This window comes from Pleurodeles waltl, chromosome 9 (assembly GCF_031143425.1).
Source record: "Pleurodeles waltl isolate 20211129_DDA chromosome 9, aPleWal1.hap1.20221129, whole genome shotgun sequence".
Classification (NCBI taxonomy): Eukaryota; Metazoa; Chordata; class Amphibia; order Caudata; family Salamandridae; genus Pleurodeles; species Pleurodeles waltl.
The window spans coordinates 22,914,155-22,934,750 of NC_090448.1; the positions used below are offsets into that span (position 1 = coordinate 22,914,155).

General features: G+C 43.6%; 1 protein-coding gene across 1 annotated transcript in view; it reads left to right on the top strand.

Moving 5' to 3' along the window:
• The window catches only part of LOC138258869 (IgGFc-binding protein-like), a 78,417-nt gene that overhangs the window by 4,696 nt on the left and 53,125 nt on the right, over window positions 1–20,596 (top strand). The window contains exon 2 of the mRNA XM_069206166.1: window positions 1,936–1,986. Coding sequence (XP_069062267.1) covers window positions 1,936–1,986 — 51 coding nt within the window. The remainder of the gene's footprint in view (window positions 1–1,935; window positions 1,987–20,596) is intronic.

Here is a 20,596-nt window from a genome sequence, read left to right on the forward strand (position 1 = left end):
AATTTCACATAACAAGCATAACATAAAATTCCCATAAGTGTGTGAGATTGTGCAGGCATAACAGAAATTTAACCTGGTCCCATTTCAAACCAGGAGGTGACACTTTCAGTGTTGAGAACTGTGATCCAGCTCGCAGCTCAAGTTTTCTACCAAAAGATGGTTGTGGGGCACAATTCTTTAACATGTGTACCTTAACCAACATTGAACCTTTAATACCAATTCCCTTTGGGATTAAGGGGGTGTGCAAGACTGGGTGGAGGAAAAGGTGTGTCTTCTTCCAAAATGAGAATAACTCTATTTAGGATACCGGTACCTTAAAGGATAACTGTCACAACAAAATTAGAAAGGATGTGCAAGCATGCAGTGTCCCTTCAACCTCTTCAGCACAAATCCACATCTAAAACTCACCACATTCAATGGACACTGGATTCCTCCGAACCCTGAGGGACCCTGTTGGTAAATCAACTGTGGTGGCTGCTCAGTCAGGAGATGGTGAATGTGGTGGACATGGTGATGGCAAACAGATAAAATATCCAAATGATTCTTAAATAATGGGAGCCCCCCAGGGTCAGAAGGTCCCATCAGATAATGCAATAAGTGGCAAATATCCATAGATCCTAAGAGAATGTTGGTAAAGGAGCCTCCATCAGAGAGTCAAGCAGAAATGGCAAAGTACTTCAGGATGGTATCAATGCTTGGATTACAATGTTAGTAACATTGAGAGAGAAAGCTGGGTCGCCCCGATGAACAAACATTCTTGTAATGCTCATGCACCTAGGGAAAATGTCTTTGCGGGAGGAAGCCAAACACTCCTAGGTGAAAGCCTTTAGCTTCTACCCCACTGGGACCACTGTTTCTGATGCAGTGTGCTTTCAAGGATACCTTTTGACTCAGATTTCAACTAAGGCACTGGACCCAGGTGCTTTAAAAATACCTGACAATTCCTTCTGTCATATTGTTTAAAAAGATATCCAACTTTATTGAGTAGTACTGATCAGTCGACAAATAGTAGGAGATGAAGCTGGGTTATGGATAGTTAATGCATTGTGATGCAGTGTTATTTTAAGACATCTGTCATCAACTCTTTCCTAAATTGGAGCTGCGTTGGACAGTGTTTAATTTGAGCCAGTGGTTTCTGGTGCTCGGCACTTAATTGTTAACACTGGCACTTATGACAGTCTGCCACATGGTGGCGCTGTCTATCTAATTTTGAGATGAGCACAACAACAGTTATTTATTAAGTCAATAAACATTAAAAATGACTAATATTTGCCATCCAAGCCATTCTTGTAGCTTTGTGGGTTTGGAATAGTATGAATTATTACACTTGTAAGTGTGTGATGGTCAGTAGTTGTGCTGGGACTGTGACGGCAGTACTCGCCGGGGCAATGAGTGGCACAAGCTACAGTGGCCTCCTGACGAGGGTCCTGGCACTTTCTTTTTTTTTTACAAATTAAGCACTGCCAGTGGGGTGTTGCTGATGAATATTTGGATGTTGTTCCAGATACTGGGTACATGGATGGAAAAGGCCCACTGCCTTTGTTTCTTTTTTACACTGCTTAACCTACAGTTTGATGAGATCCTGGCTGCAGGTGTGTCAAGAACCGTCAAAAATGGTGAGATTATCTGCAAAATAAGTGGGATGCTGGTCGTGCTGACTTTGTAAATGATGCAGCTGGTTTTGAAGATGGTGTGGCCTGGCATGGGGAGCTAAGTGAGTTGCGTCAGGATGGGGGTGATCTGATCTTACTTCTTCAGGCCCAGGATAGGACATGCTGTGTGTAGGATGCCCTAATACCTTCAACATGTTTCACACTTATGTATAGAATTTCCTGAATGTTTTGAAATTGTGTATGCCTGTGCCTAAAATGGCAATTAAAAAAAAAAGTTTGAATGACATTTAATTGCGGGGTCAATTTTCCCTTTGTTTTGCAGGACACAGAATAACCAATGGGAGAGAGAAGCCTAGTACAACATCCTCAAAGGGTGAGTTAATAAAACCATAACTTGCATATGTGACTTCTAAGAAGTGGTTGAAGTGGGCGGGATCGGAGGGGCACAACATGCCCATAGTTTTCTGATTTATGAAACACCATCTCCCTACCTTTTGTCAAAAACCCTCCTGGGACGCACAGTTTAAATTCCTCACCTGACATGACATTCAGTGAGTCTCCTGTGATGTGAAAGCAAAGCCAGGCAGACAGGTAAAGAAGCGTCCTGCCAGGGTGCCTGCTGCCTGAAAGAAATGCGAATGTGCACAACAAGTTAATCTGCAAATGTAAACAATGCTTTGGAGCGGATACTGGTTTTAATTGACCTAATCACTCGAAGATTTGTGATGACAAACATACAGTATTTTGGAGAGCTGTGTCATTTCAACCACTGCCATCCTTAGGAGTGCAAAGAGTTAACAACTGGGCTGGGAAGTGCGTGCTTTTGATTGTAATTTTATTTACATTGCGCTTACTACACCTGGAGGTGTTGAAGGGACAGTAATCTAAAAAAATTGCATTATGTACACTCTGGTTATTACTAAAATCTATATTTTGGAAGCATCATTTTATATGAAACATTTTGTGCATTTTGTAGCAGTCTATCTTATACGGTGTGTAATACAAGTTTAAAATAATGAATTATGTATTCCCTGTGCTTTCAGGCACAGACTGTGACCTCGTAGCACTAAAAATACACGTCACTTTTCTCCTCTGCAGCAACCAAGATTTAATTCTGTGGCTCTCTGGTTACACGCATATCACTGCACTGCATTAACTAACGGAGGTTTCATGTTGTACTATAGTGCATTTCCCAATGAGAAACAACTTTTTTATTTATTTTTCATGTCAGCTGCATTTTATTTTATATGTAGCTACATGATGGTAAAAGACCAAAAGGAAGTACAGAATATTTTATTTTTTTGAGCCACACCCCCACACTCAGTGACCCGGCCCCCACTGCCTGCAGCATCACAGTTCCCATACAATTTTTTAATGCACTTTGACCGCTGCTTCTAAGAAAAGGAATCACTTGCTCGCCTTTCCTATGTGATGACTTTGTCCTGTTAAGATTGGTTTTAAAATAAATCCAACTTTATTTCCAAAAAGAAAATAACTAGATGGACAAAAAACAACTACTTAATTTCTGAACAAGACTAGTTCATCTCACTTTCTACAAAAATCTCCCATCAAATACAGTTTTGAGACCTGATTTGACCCCAAATCATCAGACAAAACCACACAATCAAATTGAGTGAAATGCTTTATTTACTTTGGCCACTACGTGGCTCTTCTTCATTTGCATATGTGTGACTGCGCCAGTGCCATCTTACTTGGTAATGCATAACCCCTTCACAGCATCTTACTTGGTAATGCATAACCCCTTCACAGCCAACTTACTTAGTAATGCATAACCCCTTCACAGCCATCTTACTTAGTAATGCATAACCCCTTCACAGCATCTTACTTGGTAATACGTAACCCATTCACAGCATCTTACTTAGTAATGCATAACCCCTTCACAGCCATCTTACTTGGTAATGCATAACCCCTTCACAGCCATCTTACTTGGTAATGCATAACCCCTTCACAGCCATCTTACTTGGTAATGCATAACCCCTTCACAGCCATCTTACTTAGTAATGCATAACCCCTTCACAGCCATCTTACTTAGTAATGCATAACCCCTTCACAGCCATCTTACCTGGTAATACGTAACCCCTTCACAGCCATCTTACTTGGTAATACGTAACCCCTTCACAGCCATCTTACTTGGTAATGCATAACACCTTCACAGCCATCTTACTTGGTAATATGTAACCCCTTCACAGCCATCTTACTTGGTAATACGCAACCCCTTCATAGCCATCTTACTTGGTAATGCATAACCCCTTTACAGCATCTTACTTGGTAATACGTAACCCCTTCACAGCCATCTTACTTGGTAATATGTAACCCATTCACAGCCATCTTACTTGGTAATGCATAACCCCTTCACAGCCATCTTACTTGGTAATGCATAACCCCTTCACAGCCATCTTACTTGGTAATGCATAACCCCTTCACAGCCATCTTACTTAGTAATGCATAACCCCTTCACAGCCATCTTACTTGGTAATGCATAACCCCTTCACAGCCATCTTACTTAGTAATGCATAACCCCTTCACAGCCATCTTACTTAGTAATGCATAACCCCTTCACAGCCATCTTACTTGGTAATACGTAACCCATTCACAGCATCTTACTTGGTAATGCATAACCCCTTCACAGCCATCTTACTTAGTAATGCATAACCCCTTCACAGCCATCTTACTTAGTAATGCATAACCCCTTCACAGCCATCTTACTTGGTAATGCGTAACCCATTCACAGCCATCTTACTTAGTAATGCATAACCCCTTCACAGCCATCTTACTTGGTAATACGTAACCCATTCACAGCATCTTACTTGGTAATACGTAACCCCCTCACAGCATCTTACTTGGTAATACGTAACCCCTTCACAGCCATCTTACTTGGTAATGCATAACCCCTTCACAGCCATCTTACTTAGTAATGCATAACCCCTTCACAGCCATCTTACTTGGTAATACGTAACCCATTCACAGCATCTTACTTGGTAATACGTAACCCCCTCACAGCATCTTACTTGGTAATATGTAACACCTTCACAGCCATCTTACTTGGTAATATGTAACTCCTTCACAGCCATCTTACTTGGTAATACGTAACCCCTTCACAGCCATCTTACTTGGTAATACGTAATCCCTTCAGAGCCATCTTACTTGGTAATATGTAACACCTTCACAGCCATCTTACTTGGTAATATGTAACCCCTTCACAGCCATCTTACTTAGTAATGCATAACCCCTTCACAGCCATCTTACTTAGTAATGCATAACCCCTTCACAGCCATCTTACTTGGTAATACGTAACCCCTTCACAGCATCTTACTTGGTAATATGTAACCCCTTCACAGCCATCTTACTTGGTAATACGTAACCCATTCACAGCATCTTACTTGGTAATGCATAACCCCTTCACAGCCATCTTACTTAGTAATGCATAACTCCTTCACAGCCATCTTACTTGGTAATGCATAACCCCTTCACAGCCATCTTACTTAGTAATGCATAACCCCTTCACAGCCATCTTACTTGGTAATACGTAACCCATTCACAGCATCTTACTTGGTAATATGTAACTCCTTCACAGCATCTTACTTGGTAATATGTAACACCTTCACAGCCATCTTACTTGGTAATATGTAACTCCTTCACAGCCATCTTACTTGGTAATACGTAACCCCTTCACAGCCATCTTACTTGGTAATACGTAATCCCTTCAGAGCCATCTTACTTGGTAATATGTAACACCTTCACAGCCATCTTACTTGGTGATTCGTAACCCCTCCACAGCCATCTTACTTGGTAATACGCAACCCCTTCATAGCCATCTTACTTGGTAATACGCAACCCCTTTACAGCCATCTTACTTGGTAATACGTAACCCCCTCACAGCATCTTACTTGGTAATACGTAACCCCTTCACAGCCATCTTACTTGGTAATATGTAACCCATTCACAGCATCTTACTTGGTAATACGTAACCCCTTCACAGCATCTTACTTGGTAATACGTAACCCCTTCACAGCATCTTACTTGGTAATACGTAACCCCTTCACAGCATCTTACTTGGTAATATGTAACCCCTTCACAGCCATCTTACTTGGTAATACGTAACCCCTTCACAGCCATCTTACTTAGTAATGCATAACCCCTTCACAGCCATCTTACTTGGTAATACGTAACCCATTCACAGCATCTTACTTGGTAATACGTAACCCCTTCACAGCATCTTACTTGGTAATATGTAACCCATTCACAGCATCTTACTTGGTAATACGTAACCCCTTCACAGCATCTTACTTGGTAATATGTAACACCTTCACAGCCATCTTACTTGGTAATATGTAACTCCTTCACAGTCATCTTACTTGGTAATACGTAACCCCTTCACAGCCATCTTACTTAGTAATGCATAACCCCTTCACAGCCATCTTACTTGGTAATACGTAACCCCTTCACAGCATCTTACTTGGTAATACGTAACCCCTTCACAGACCATCTTAATTGGTAATACGTAACCCCTTCACAGCCATCTTACTTGGTAATACGTAACCCCTTCACAGCATCTTACTTGGTAATACGTAACCCCTTCACAGCATCTTACTTGGTAATACGTAACCCCTTCACAGCATCTTACTTGGTAATATGTAACACCTTGACAGCCATCTTACTTGGTAATATGTAACTCCTTCACAGCCATCTTACTTGGTAATACGTAACCCCTTCACAGCCATCTTACTTGGTAATACGTAATCCCTTCAGAGCCATCTTACTTGGTAATATGTAACACCTTCACAGCCATCTTACTTGGTGATTCGTAACCCCTCCACAGCCATCTTACTTGGTAATACGCAACCCCTTCATAGCCATCTTACTTGGTAATACGCAACCCCTTTACAGCCATCTTACTTGGTAATACGTAACCCCCTCACAGCATCTTACTTGGTAATACGTAACCCCTTCACAGCCATCTTACTTGGTAATATGTAACCCATTCACAGCATCTTACTTGGTAATACGTAACCCCTTCACAGCATCTTACTTGGTAATATGTAACACCTTCACAGCCATCTTACTTGGTAATATGTAACCCCTTCACAGCCTCTTACTTGGTAATATTTAACCCCTTCACAGCATCTTATTTGGTAATACGTAACCCCTTCACAGCCATCTTACTTGGTAATATGTAACCCCTTCACAGCCTCTTACTTGGTAATATGTAACCCCTTCACAGCATCTTATTTGGTAATACGTAACCCCTTCACAGCCATCTTATTTGGTAACACGTAACCCCTTTACAGCCATCTCACTTGGTAATGCATAACCCCTTCACAGCCATCTTACTTGGAAATACGTAACCCCTTCATAGCCATCTTACTTGGTAATACGTAACCCCTTCACAGCATCTTACTTGGTAATACAGAACCCCTTCACAGCATCTCACTTGGTAATACGTAACCCCTTCACAGCCATCTTACTTGGTAATACGTACCCCCTTCACACCCATCTTACTTGGTAATGTGTAACCCCTTCACTGCCATCTTACTCAGTAATACGTAACCCCATCACAGCATCTTACTTGGTAATACGTAACCCCTTCACAGCCATCTTACTTGGTAATACGTAACCCCTTCACAGCCATCTTACTTGGTAATAGGTAGCCCCTTCACAGCCATCTTACTTGGTAATACGTAACACCTTCACAGCCATCTTACTTGGTAATATGTAACCCCTTCACAGCCGTCTTACTTGGCAATATGTAACCCCTTCACAGCCATTTTACTTGGTAATACGTAACCCCTTCACAGCCATCATATTTGGTAATACGTAACCCCTTCACAGCCATCGTACTTGGTAATACGTAACCCCTTCACAGCCATCTTACTTGGTAATACGTAACCCCTTCACAGATCTCTTACTTGGTAATACGTAACCCCTTCACAGCCATCTTACTTGGTAATACATAACCCCTTCACAGCATCTTACTTGGTAATACGTAACCCCTTCACAGCATCTTATTTGGTAATACGGAACCCCTTCACAGCCATCTTACTCGGGTAATACGTAACCCCTTCACAGCATCTTACTTGGTAATACGTAACCCTTCACAGCATCTTACTTGGTAATACGTAACCCTTCAAATCATCTTACTTGGTAATACATAACTCCTTCACAGCCATCTTACTTGGTAATACGTAATTCCTTCACAGCCATCTTACTTGGTAATACGTAACCCCTTCATAGCGTCTTATTTGGTAATACGTAACCCCTTTACAGAATCTTACTTGGTAATACTTAACACCTTCACAGCATCTTACTTGGTAATACGTAACCCCTTCACAGCCATCTTACTTGGTAATACGTAACCCCTTCACAGCCACCTTACTTGGTAATGCGTAACCCCTTCACAGCCATGTTACTTGGTAATATGTAACACCTTCACAGCCATCTTACTTGGTAATATGCAACCCCTTCACAGCCATCTAACTTGGTAATACGTAACCCCTTCACAGCCATCTTACTTGGTAATACGTAACCCCTTCACAGCCATCTTACCTGGTAATACGTAACCCCTTCAAAGTCATCTTACTTGGTAATACGTAACCCCTTCACAGCATCTTACTTGTTAATACGTAACCCCTTCACAGCCATCTTACTTGGTAATACGTAACCTCTTCACAGCCATCTTACCTGGTAATACGTAACCCCTTCAATGCCATCTTACTTGGTAATACGTAACCCCTTCACAGCATCTTACTTGTTAATACGTAACCCCTTCACAGCCATCTTACTTGGTAATACGTAACCCCTTCACAGCCATCTTACTTGGTAATACATAACCCCTTCACAGCCATCTTACTTGGTAATAGGTAACCCCTTCACAGCATCTTCCTTGGTAATACGTAACCACTTCACAGCCATGGTAGTTGGTAATACGCAACCCCTTCACAGCCATCTTACTTGGTAGTACGTAACCGCTTCACAGCCATCTTACTTGGTAATACGTAACCCCTTCACAGCTAACTAGTTTAAGGGCAGCAGCTCAAACACACTTCTGCTTCTTACTGTGAGTCATGTTTGTTTTCTATTTAGAGAGTGCCCTTATTTCAGTTTGCCAGAATTCTTCAGTAACTGATTGCCTGAATATTCACATGAGTGGTTTGGTTTCACACAGTTTGCAGTTGCCCTATTGCATTTTGCATGTTAAAGTTTCATTTTCCATGGTTTACCAACACTTGGGAATGGCTGTTCGTTTTTCCTTTCCATGTAGTACAGATGTTCACTGCCCTTATGTGAGGGCAGAGCATGCACATCTACTTTACACCAGTATACTGCCTGCAGGAAGTCTCCATGCTAAAAATAGACCTCTCACAACAGAGCTACCAGTATGATCCCCTGTGCTTAATTTGTGCTGGTGTTTGATGGTGCATGGCACCGGCTGTTATTCCTAAATACTGCTGTTACTTACTTATTAAAGAGAGCTAACCATATGATTGTGCTGTCTAAAGTGTTCCACATGCTCTGTAGTTCTGCCAAGATAAGCTAATTGTGTGGATGGTAGCTCTGTGAGCAAGAGGTCTTTTAAATGGTAAAATCAGGTGGACAGCTTCCATCTTACTTGCTGATAGGTTTTGAGGAGTTGTCATCCATTCGCCTAGCGATGAATAATAGAAAGTCTTTAAAGCAACACCTGGTATTTGTTAATCTGAATATCCTTTAGCCTATTCAAAAATGGAGACTAAAGGAGCTGGTAGATATCACAGGAGGAAGGACTGGGATACTCAACTGAAAGCCACATACAGGTCCTGTAAGATGAGTACAACAGATTCGCCCAATCTGAGAAGAGGTGATGGCTTTCAAGGCAGGGACCACCATGGCTTCCATACCCTGAGATGGTTTAAAACCTGCCTTAGCAACATCCATGATCCAAGAGCCTCTTTTACTGTGTAGGGACAATGCAAGAGAGCAAGACAGGGTGAAATTCAAAGGGAATACAGGGTCAGCTATGAGTGTGTTTTTGATAGGGAGGCATTGCCAAAACTTTATCTGTACTGTTGGAACTTTGCTTTCCAGAAGCGATTGGCTGCAGAGTCCAGTGAAGTCAGAGATGATGATCTCCTTAATGGTCTTAGTTATCCTCATGGGGAACAGAAAAGAGAGAGAACCCCAGTTAGCAGCCATAGGATTGTCCTGGATGGCATATTTGGAAGCTGCACCCAAGAACATAAGAAGATGGTTACAATTAGGAAGGGCAGGAGTGAGACTAGCACTAGCACACTATCAGGAGAAGGCGAAAAAGAGGTGAGAGCCTGAGCACTGAAATATTTTAAGAATGGTGTTCTTTTTATTTTGAAAGCAGTCCAATAAATGTAGATCCTGCTGCAATATTGAAGAGGCTGTCCGTAATTTGGAATACATCTTTTAGTTGATTAGGTGCAGGGCTGGTGCAAATTTGGTAATACATGGTGACAGCCTAGTGAATAAGATTGGATAATTGATGATGAAATGTAGGTGATGTTATTACAGGTTATAGCGTATATGTCATGTTTTTGAAACCGCAGGAGTGTGACAGTCCATCCAGTTTTGGATAGCATGTTCATGGGTCTTCGCTGGCTAGCTAAGCGCAGAGAGCAGCTCACTGGTTACAATAAGGGGATGGCTGACAGTGGAAGCAGAGCTCTGTTTCTCACCCAATGCCTGGCCAGCACACGGCTGCCTGGTCACTCTTGCATCAGCCTTAAGTTGCTGTTTTTGTGCAGTTCAGTGGGTGGAGACAATTGTCAGTGAAACAGGTCATGAGTACTGAAACCCCCAGAAGGAAGAAAACAGTCCAGCTTGCCCTCCGTGCTGAGCAGCCTTGTAAATCAAATAAAAAATAAACTAATAAACTAAAATCAACCGCTAATTAAACTCCAGTTGAAACAACAACAATGAGTTTGAAATAAAACATTAGCAGCCATAGGCATAGGCATGTTGTGAGTCTGTGAATATGTGTACGGAGCAGGGTCTAAGAGGCACGATTATGATGTGAGTTGTAACTGAGTGCACACAAAGCCAACACCATCTGAATTGTTAAAGTAAACTATTTCAGTGGGCTGTCCAAGTCTAAGTCTTGGTAGTTTGAATTAAGATGCAATAATTTACTCAGAGAAAGGCATGTGGTACAGAAACTATAATATAGTTAGGAAATACAATAAACATAAAAATTAGATGCCAGGTTATTTAACTCACACATAAATTACAAAAATTAAATATTGGGATCAAATATTATCACCAAAACAAACACTGTGCCATTAGAAAGCTGTGGTAAATAAATGCCATCACTTGAGTGCGATAGGCCAGAACCTAGGCACCATTGATGGGCAAACTCCGATGAAGTGTTATTCGGTAAGAGTTTGTCCCAGTCAAGAGATTTATCTTGAATTTTCACTGATTCTATGTGAGGACTCAGCCATAGGCAGCTTATTCCAGGTAGATTATATCAATATTTGATCAATTGCCTACCTGAGAGGCAAAGCCAGTGAACAATGATCTGGAAAGCACACCACCAAGACCTAGGAACGGGGAAAAGGTTAAGGAAGAAGCGAGTTGTGGCCCAGTTCACAAAAGTAGGATCAAGGGGGTTATTCTAACTTTGGAGGAGTGTTAATCCGTCCCAAAAGTGACGGTAAAGTGACGGATATACCACCAGCCGTATTACGAGTTCCATAGGATATAATGGACTCGTAATACGGCTGGTGGTAAATCCGTCACTTTTCCGTCACTTTTGGGACGGATTAACACCTCCTCCAAAGTTAGAATAACCCCCCAAGTCTTAAAGAAATAGATAAGCGTCAGTCATTGAAGTTAAGGCAGCCATAACAGTTGTCTCATGCAGTGGGAAACCTACCCTATGCTCCAGATCAGACAATACCAGGAGACGCTCTCTGAGCTCTGGAGCACAGGAGGCAGCTGGGTAGATGACCTAGAGATAGAAAACATGAATGCGAAGGGAAAAACAACAAAGGTGCAGGAAAGCTAACAATGAACTAACTGGGCAGAGAAAGCAAGACACAGGGAACCAACTAATTCCTGCTGCCACTATTTAATGTCAACTTGAAGCCTCATCGTTATCCTGTGGCCAGGAAGAGCATTTGTGATTGGTTCTTAATCTCAGGCAGTCTCTCTTTTTCAGCCCCAAGTGCCACAGGCACGTCTACCTTCTCCCCATTCACCCCATTCTGTGTTGACTCTGTTACAGAATCTTTTTAAGAACATCTCCTCCCGTCTTACTCCAAGTTTTGACTCTCTTGACTTTGTGATTCAAGACTGGAAGCTGCAGTGTAAAATTGTTTTGCTTTGACTTTTAGAAATCATTCTATTACTATTTCCTGAGTGTCCAAATGTCTCTAATATTCAGTCAATAGCAGTTACGTTCCTTACACCTCCAGTTCTAGTCCCCAACAAAACCTCCAGTTACAACTAGTTCCTAACACTAGCTACTGGAGCACCCTCTTTCCTTGTCAACTGTGTCACACCCCGGACACAGGGTAGATGTTTCACAAGCGCGCGATGTGGCACTGTCCAGTTGTAACTTGTCAGTTGTTTTTTTTATTCTAAGTGGCCAAAGATGTCTAATGTATAAAGAACATATGATGGAAGGAATGCTGAACCAATCAAACATTCACCCCATTCACAAATCTGGGTTAAATCCATAATTGTGTTGCCCGCTGTGCCATTCCAGTTTTGATCCAGCCATGTGTAAATCAGTCTTGACCCTGCCCCCTCATGGGAACAGTCCAGCCTGAACTGCCAGGCCAGGTCCTCCCTGGACCAGAAACAAGCATCCTGGGACCAGTTTCAGAGTATCACCCTTCATCGGCCAGTCTAGTTTGAATCCGGTGGCATAGCGAGCACGGGACCACATCTGGGCATACCCTTTCAACTTCAGTCGACAAATGCAAAAAGAGCAGATGATGGACGGAATGCTGAACAAATCAAGCATTCACCCCGAGTCACAGATCTGGGTGAAATCCATCGCTATTTTACTCGCCGTCCCAGTTTGGACTCAGCCAATGCAAATCAGTCTTGATCCTTCTCCCCATTAGAGCCTGAACTGCCTAATAGCATCAGGACCTTCTCCACTCCCCAGCCACAGGCCGAAGGTTCCACGTGGCACTTAGACTTCTCTGGCAGAATATGAAGTGTGCTCAGCAATCTCACACATCCTTAGACTGTGGGGTCAGCAATACCTCGCATCCTTATGCCTCCACACAGTCTTTGAGTCCCAGACTTTCAAGACAGAGGTTTAGATATCGTTCTCTCTAAAGGCCTCTGGCAGATAAATAAGCATCCTTAAATCAGGAAGCAAGCAAGTCTTTTCTTTTTTGGATACAGATAGTTCTCTCCTGACATTGAGTCAAGCATGGAAATGTAAAGGATAAAACCAGTCTTTGACGGTCACCATCCCTAACTTTTAAAAGTTTCAGGAAAGTGGCCCAGTTCCTGTTCAAGGGTTTTGTTTCCTGCATCCTTTTCTCCATAGAAAAAGCCTTGATGCAGCCTGGTTCCCTACTGCTGGGCCCCCTCTCTCTCGCTAAGCCACTCCCAACACACGCTCAATTACTTCCACTAAAGAGCAAAGCAAATCACCTTCGAGAGCCCATCCTTGTTTCCAGTGGTTAATTTGTGAAACAGTAAGTGCCAGGACCCTCGCCAGGAGCTCACAGCAGCTCGCACCATCCGTTACCCCTGCCAGCACTGCCAATGACAGTACCAACACAACTACTAACCATAACACTCTTACAAGTGTGACAATTCATACTATTCAAGGCCCCCAAAGCTATAGAAATGTCTGGTGTGGCATGTATTAGTGACTGTTTATGTATATTAAATTAATAAACAGCTGTTACTGTGCTCATGACCAAATTTGGCTGACAGAGCCATCATGTGGCAATGTCACAAGCACCAGCGCTAAAAATTAAGGGCCAGATGTAGCAAGCCGTTTGCATGGCGCAAACTGCGATTTTCGCAGTTTGCGCCATGCAAACGGCCTCACGTGATGCTCAATCCCAAATTGCGAGTCGGTACCGACTCGCAATTTGGGAATGTGACTCGCAAATAGGAAGAGGTGTTCCCATCCTATTTGCGACTCACATCGCAATTCAGAGTTGCTTTGTGACCGCGAATGCGGTCGCAAAGCAACTCGCAGTTACCACCAGTGTCACACTGGTGGTAACTCATTCGCAAAAGGGAAGGGGTCCCCATGGGACCAATGGGACCCCTTCTCCTTTGTGAATGTCGACACAAATAATTTTTCAGAGCAGGCAGTGGTCCTATGGACCACTGCCTGCTCTGAAAAAAACGAAACTAAATGTTTTTTTTTTTTTTTTTTTCATTTTGCAACTCGTTTTCCTTTAAGGAAAACGGAAAAAAAAAACTGCTTTATTTAAAAAGCAGTCACAGACATGGAGGTCTGCTGACAACAGCAGGCCACCATCCCTGTGCAGGGACTCGCTATGGGGTCGCAAAATGCGACCCACCTCATGAATATTGATGAGGTGGGTCTTTGCGACCCCATAGCGAGTCGCAGAAGGTGTCTGAGACACCATTCTGCATCCGTTTTTGCGACTTGCAAATTGCGAGTCGCTCAGACTCGCAATTTGCAAGTCGCAAAAACGGATTTTGCTACATCTGGCCCTAAGTGCTGAGCACTGGAAACCACTGGCTCAAATTGAGCACTGCTTGTATCCTTTTGTGCTGTGGCTCACCGCATTATTTTGATGTAGGTCTGCAGTGCCTTCTCAATTGAAACTCAGGCCTAGATTTACTAAATAGTCATGCAGCGCAGTGCAGCAGTGAAACATGCAGTGCTGCATGAGACAGAGCAGGATAGTGACATATTTACAGAAATATGGCTATATCCTCCCTTCTACCTTGCGCCGATGCTGCAGTGCGCCATGCACACACCTTTACACAATAGCGTAAGGGTGCGTGCATGGGTATAGCATAGGTTTTGTACTGAAAGAGTACCCTTCCAGATACAAAATACTATGCATAGACACAAATTTAAACTTTTCATATATTGTATGTCCGGTGCACAGTGCAGCACGCATGCAAACTCGGAAAAGAAAGGAGAAATAAAAACATTTCTCCTTTTAATGCCTGCTTTCACATGGTGTTAACTTTTGGCACAAAACCTTGTCCACTACTGTTTGTAGATAGGGGTTTGCCTCAAAAGGAATAGGTGGTTGCATGGGAACGCCCATGTACCACCCATCTAATGCCCCCATGGCACTAAGTAACGCAAAGCAGTGCTTTACACTGCTTTGTGTTACTTTTAGGGTACCTTCCAGCACAAAAGAAGTTTTGCTCTGGAAAGTAAATAGGTAAAAACAGACTTTGCATTGATTTGTGTCACTTTTGTGACAAAAACATGGCGTAAAATCTTAGTAAATATACCCCTCAGTGTTGTGGATACCATTTACTGGGCATGTGACCTGACATACTGAGGGCAATTGCCCTAACTTTTTAAGACTATTGAGTAGGCTTAATTTCAATTAGCTTTCCTCCTCAGCTTAAGGGATATTAGGTGTGAAAAGTAAATAAGATGTGAAAACAGCAGCAGTTTGGCCAGGATTGTGAATCCTGCTGCTGTGAAACTGCTGCTAAGTTTCAGGCAGGATAGCTTTATAAATACAAAACAACTTTGCAGGTAATATGTTTTTTTTATATCAGAGCACATGTAACTTACGTCTAGTTAACAAGCCTTAAGTGCGCCAGAGATGAAATGACAGATGTCCCCAGCAAATAAATGAGGATTATGAGGAAAAATGATGAATCTCCTCAAGGTTTTTAAGAGGGATTTTAAGGTTAGGGAGCATTACACCTGGGAGAGAAGTGATCAGTCTTCAATCTGCTATCTCACATGGAGCTGTATCCTTCATTATATTTCCACTAATTTCAAAGTAGAGTGTAATTTCCAGATGTTAAGTTCTTACAAAATCTGGGCTGGTGCCCTTCACCAGTATGAGATCTGTCCATTGATATAGCCCCCCTGCCACATCACCTGAGTGAGGTCAAACATGCGTGTTTTTGGTTTATTACATGTGACAGATGCCCTTGGGTGTCTGCAGTGAAAGCTGCAAATATATTGATAAACCCTTTAGGGTCAAATGGATCTGAATTAGTGTTTGGAAAAGTAATTACACGCCTGATTAAGAGTTTGGCAGACAGGTTACTCCTTCACAAACATGACTGATATCCTGTGCATGGTATCCTATTGCACTTGTAAAAAGGCAGACGGAATACCAGTCACATTTTCGAAGGTGTACCCATCCATCAAATTTTAAATCAGGCCCCTAAGTGCTCACAGTGGTAACAAACGGTGACATGACCTGCTGGGAGTTCTGGCACAGGCAGCCCTAACGTTCCCAATTGTACTTGAACTCGTGTTTGGAACACAAGCTAAGAGAACGATTAATGCATCTGGTTTCCATCAGTAGCTGTGACCTGTCCTTGGAAATTCAGGGGTAGGTTAGGTGCAAGTCACACTGATGGAGCACTGGGCCAATCCTACCGCTACTCTTGTGAGGGATCTTTCTAAATGCATGAGAGGTAAAAGGGAGTTAAGGTCAACCAAACAATTCAATTTACAGTGCAACCCATTTAGCCACACAATTAGGACCAGGAATCGGTTAACAGGGTTAAATGAGTTTTGTTACAGATTAAGGGCCAAACTGATGTATATGAATCTGAAAAACATGCTATAAAGATACTGAATCACCAAAGGTGAACCTACCCTTCGAATGAAATTAAGCCTTAGCAGCATAAGGCATACTACAACTTCAGTTGCAACAATACAAACGATCAGAAATAGAATTTGGTGGTCAGTATATAAGTTTCGATCCTCCTGTCTATGCATGAATTAATATAAAGTCGCCTAAACCCGTCCAAAACTAATAAAGGGAAATTAAGGAAATCTAGTTATTTGTAGAGAAAATAGGAAGGTGTCAGTGTAGTGTAGCCCTCAGTAGAAGTCTTCCAAATCAAAGTAAAGTGTGGCATAAATCCACACTAAGAGAAAGCAGCAGACAGGTCAGAACCCCTCAAAGTCCAAAGGAAATCTGTCTCTCACCTACCAGTGTGAGCACTAAGTAATCCTACTGGAAATTCAAGAATTCCACGTCATCGGCTCCAGTTGTTTTCCGGCTTCTCACAATAGAAATTGGCAACTCCACTTGATTTTCCCATCCTACGGTCTGAACATCAGAACGACCTTGGATGTCTCTCTGCTCCTGATACGATGCGAATAGGAGCCTTCTCTCAGTTCATTAGCGCCTCTCATGCTTGACAAAACTTCTCTTCCCAAACCTTACTAACTCTAATACACAATATGCTTTTCACTTGTCTATGAGATCATGTGAACCCAGCTGCAAAAAAGAACACTGCAGTGCAAACAAAACTTTAACATTGAAGGTTAAACATTAGAAACCAAGGGCCAGATTTATAAGGCCGTAGCGCCTCTTAGTGCCACACTAGCGTCATTTTTTTAACGCTAATGTGGCGTTAAGGAGGCTATTCTCCTTTGCCATATTTACAAAGAGGCGCAATGCTTGCATTGCACCACTTTGTACGCCCTTGCGCCACATTATGCCTGCGCCAGGAATAATGTATGCAAGGGGGGGCTTCCCCACATAGGGAGGCCCGTAAAAATGGCGCAGTAAAATTTACAACATTTCACTGTGCCATTTGTAATGTCATTTTTAACACCTGCTCAGAGCAGGCATTAAAATGACGTGCCCATTACTTTCAAAAGGCCTCCCTTTACTTTGCAGGATTTGCACCACAATTTATGGCGCTATTTCTGCAAAATATCATAAATTTTGACGCTTTTGTCCTAATGTGCGCCATATTATAAATATGGCACACACATGGTGTTGTTAGGGGGGGCGCAAGGGGGCACAAGAAAAGTGGAGCATCACAGCTGATGCTCCACTTTCTTGTAAATCGGGCCCCAATGATTAAGTCCTTTGGTTAAACTAAAGTAGCAAAACATCCAGTGTATACTTTTGAATATATGATTATAAGTGCACTTTTGATTACAAAATAAATGTGAAACATTAATATATGAAAACATGAGTGCGTAAAATGAAAACTCAATAAAAGCAGTATAACTCAAAATACACACAAATAAATGTGAACCAGGACTTCAAATCTTTATGTTAAAACTAAACATAAGAACACACACATACATGAAACTCTAGTTTCTACAGTGAATGCGCTGTCAAGAATATATTGACGATGCTCTGCTTTACATTAACAATGTTAAGGCACACAGAATATATGATGTTAGTTACACGTTTATATGATTTCTGTAACATATAGGGGTGAAGCCAAAGTTACTCTTCTCCAACAATGCACAGAAATATGTATGTGATTCAGGCCAATATATGTTACTAGCAGCAGTAGGGAATGCAGAAATGCTGATTTATGACTTCCCTTCGCTCTTACTAGTGTTTCCATCATCACTAAAGTGGGAAGGATGTATGAAACAATGATTTAGTGACCTAAGAGGCCCAAAGGTCTTCCCAAGGTCACAAGCTTCTAATTCCCCTGTGATTACTGCTTCCTTCAAGCACATGTTGCTGCTGCCCATCCTCAAGGTGCTCGGCCCAGCACCCAAGGCAAGTTAGATCCCAGCCATCAGCTCCAGGTTCAGATTTAGGGATGATGTCTACTTTAAAGAACAGTTGTTTGGGAGTGTTGAGACACATCGCCATGTTATAGCACTGGGAAAGGATTGTGCTGCTAGAAGTGATGCATCTGCTGTGCTTGAGTGCTACACAATTTAAGTAAATTGATACATGGACCATTGTTCATGTATCAAATTTTTGGGACAGGGCTATTATTTGTTTGGTTTGTGCCCACATTGAGCAGTATAACTCGCACATATACTATTTCCACCCCTGGATTTCACCTTTGTCTTTCTGTGGTGTAAATAATGCTTGAATCTTCTTTTATCACTAATCAATCAATCAATCAATCACTTGTTAAGCGCGCTACTCACCCGTTAGGGTCTGAAGGCGCTGGGGGGGTGTTGCTACTGCTCGAATAGCCAGGTCTTGAGACGTTTCCTGAAGGTCAGGAGGTCCTGGGTCTGACATAGGTTGACGGAGAGGGAGTTCCAGGTTTTGGTGGGGAGGTGGGAGAAGGATCTGCCACCGGTTGTGGTACGGTGGATGTGGGGGACGGTGGCGAGGGCGAGGTTGGCGGAGCGGAGCTGGCGGGTGGGAACGTGAAAGCTGAGACGCTCGTTGCGGTAGGCCGGGCCTGCATCGTGGAGAGCCTTGTGAGCGTGGATCAGGAGTTTGAAGATGATCCTCTTGTTGACGGGGAGCCAGTGAAGGTCTCTGAGGTGGGCTGAGATGTGTTCGTGGCATGGGAGGTTGAGGATGAGGTGTGCGGAGGCATTCTGAATGCACTGAAGTTTCCTCTGGAGCTTGGCCATTGTTCCTGCATAGAGTGCGTTTCCATAGTCCAGTCTGCTGCTGACGAGGGCATGGGTGACCGTTCTTCTGGTTTCGATGGGGATCCATCTGAAGGTCTTGCGAAGCATCCGGAGGGTGTTGAAACATGAGGATGAGATGGTGTTGACTTGCTGGGTCATGGTGAGCGATGAGTCCAGTATGAAGCCGAGGTTGCGTGCGTGGGTGGTGGTAGTTGGGGCGGGTCCTAGTGTGGCAGGCCACCAGGAGTCGTCCCATGCTGATCGTTTGGTTCCGAGGATGGGGATCTCTGTCTTATCCGAGTTCAGTTTGAGTCGGCTTATCTCCATCCAGTTGGCAATGGCATGAAGTCCGTTGTGGAGATTGGTCTTGGCGGTGGCGGGGTCCTTAGTGAGTGAGAGGATCAGTTGGGTGTCATCTGCGTAGGAGACGATGTTGAGGCCGTGGGATCGGACGATGTTGGTGAGTGGCGCCATGTAGACGTTAAAAAGGGTTGGGCTGAGAGAGGATCCTTGGGGGACTCCGCAGATGGTCTTGGTGGCTTTCGACAAGAACGGAGGGAGGCGGACTCTCTGAGTTCTCCCGGAGAGAAAGGATGTGATCTTTCTTGAGGTCTTCGGGGTCTGCCTTGGGTTTTTTGAGCAGGGCGTTGACTTAGGCGTGTTTCCAGCTCTCCGGGAAGGTGGCGTCTAGAAGGAGCTGTTGATGATAGTGCAGAGTTGGGGGGCAATGATTTGGCTGGCTTTGTTGAAGACATGGTGAGGGCAGGGGTCGGAGGGTGATCCGGAGTGGATGGTGCTAATGGTCTTGGTGGTGTCCTCCTCCTTGGTGGGGGTCCAGGTGCTCAGGAGTTTGGTGTGGTTGGGTGTGTTGGGGTTAGTGTAGGCCACGGTGGTCGTGGGGATCGGGAAGGCAAAGCTGCCGTGGATGTTCGTGATCTTGCAGGGAAAGAAGGTGGCGAGGGAGTCGCAGAGGTCTTGCGAGGGGGGGTCGATGGAGCAGGACTTGGGGTTGGCGAGTTCTTTGATAATGCTGAAGAGGTCTTTGCTGTCGTGCGCATTGTTGTCGATTCGGTCTTTATAGAATGATCTTTTGGTAGTCCGAATGAGCTGGTGATGCTTGCGGATGGCTGTCTTGAGGGCGGCGTGGTTGCTCTCTGTTTGTTCGTGGCGCAAAATCTTCTCGATTTTCCAGCACTCCTGCTTGGAGGCCTGGTGGTCGGCGGTGAACCAGGGTGCTTTCGTGCTGGTGCGGGTGTTGTGTAGTTTCCTAAGTGGAGCGAGGGAGTTGGCGCAGTCGTCTAGCCATTGTTTGAAGTTGAGGGCGGCAGTGTTGGGGTCACTGGTTTTGGGTGGCGGGGCATGGGAGAGGGTGAAGATCAGCTGGTCCTTCGAGATCTTGATCCAGCTACGGCGAGGGGTCTCTTGCGGGTGGTGGTGAGCGGTGGGTTTCTGGATGGTGAAGTGGACACAGCGGTGGTCGGTCCAG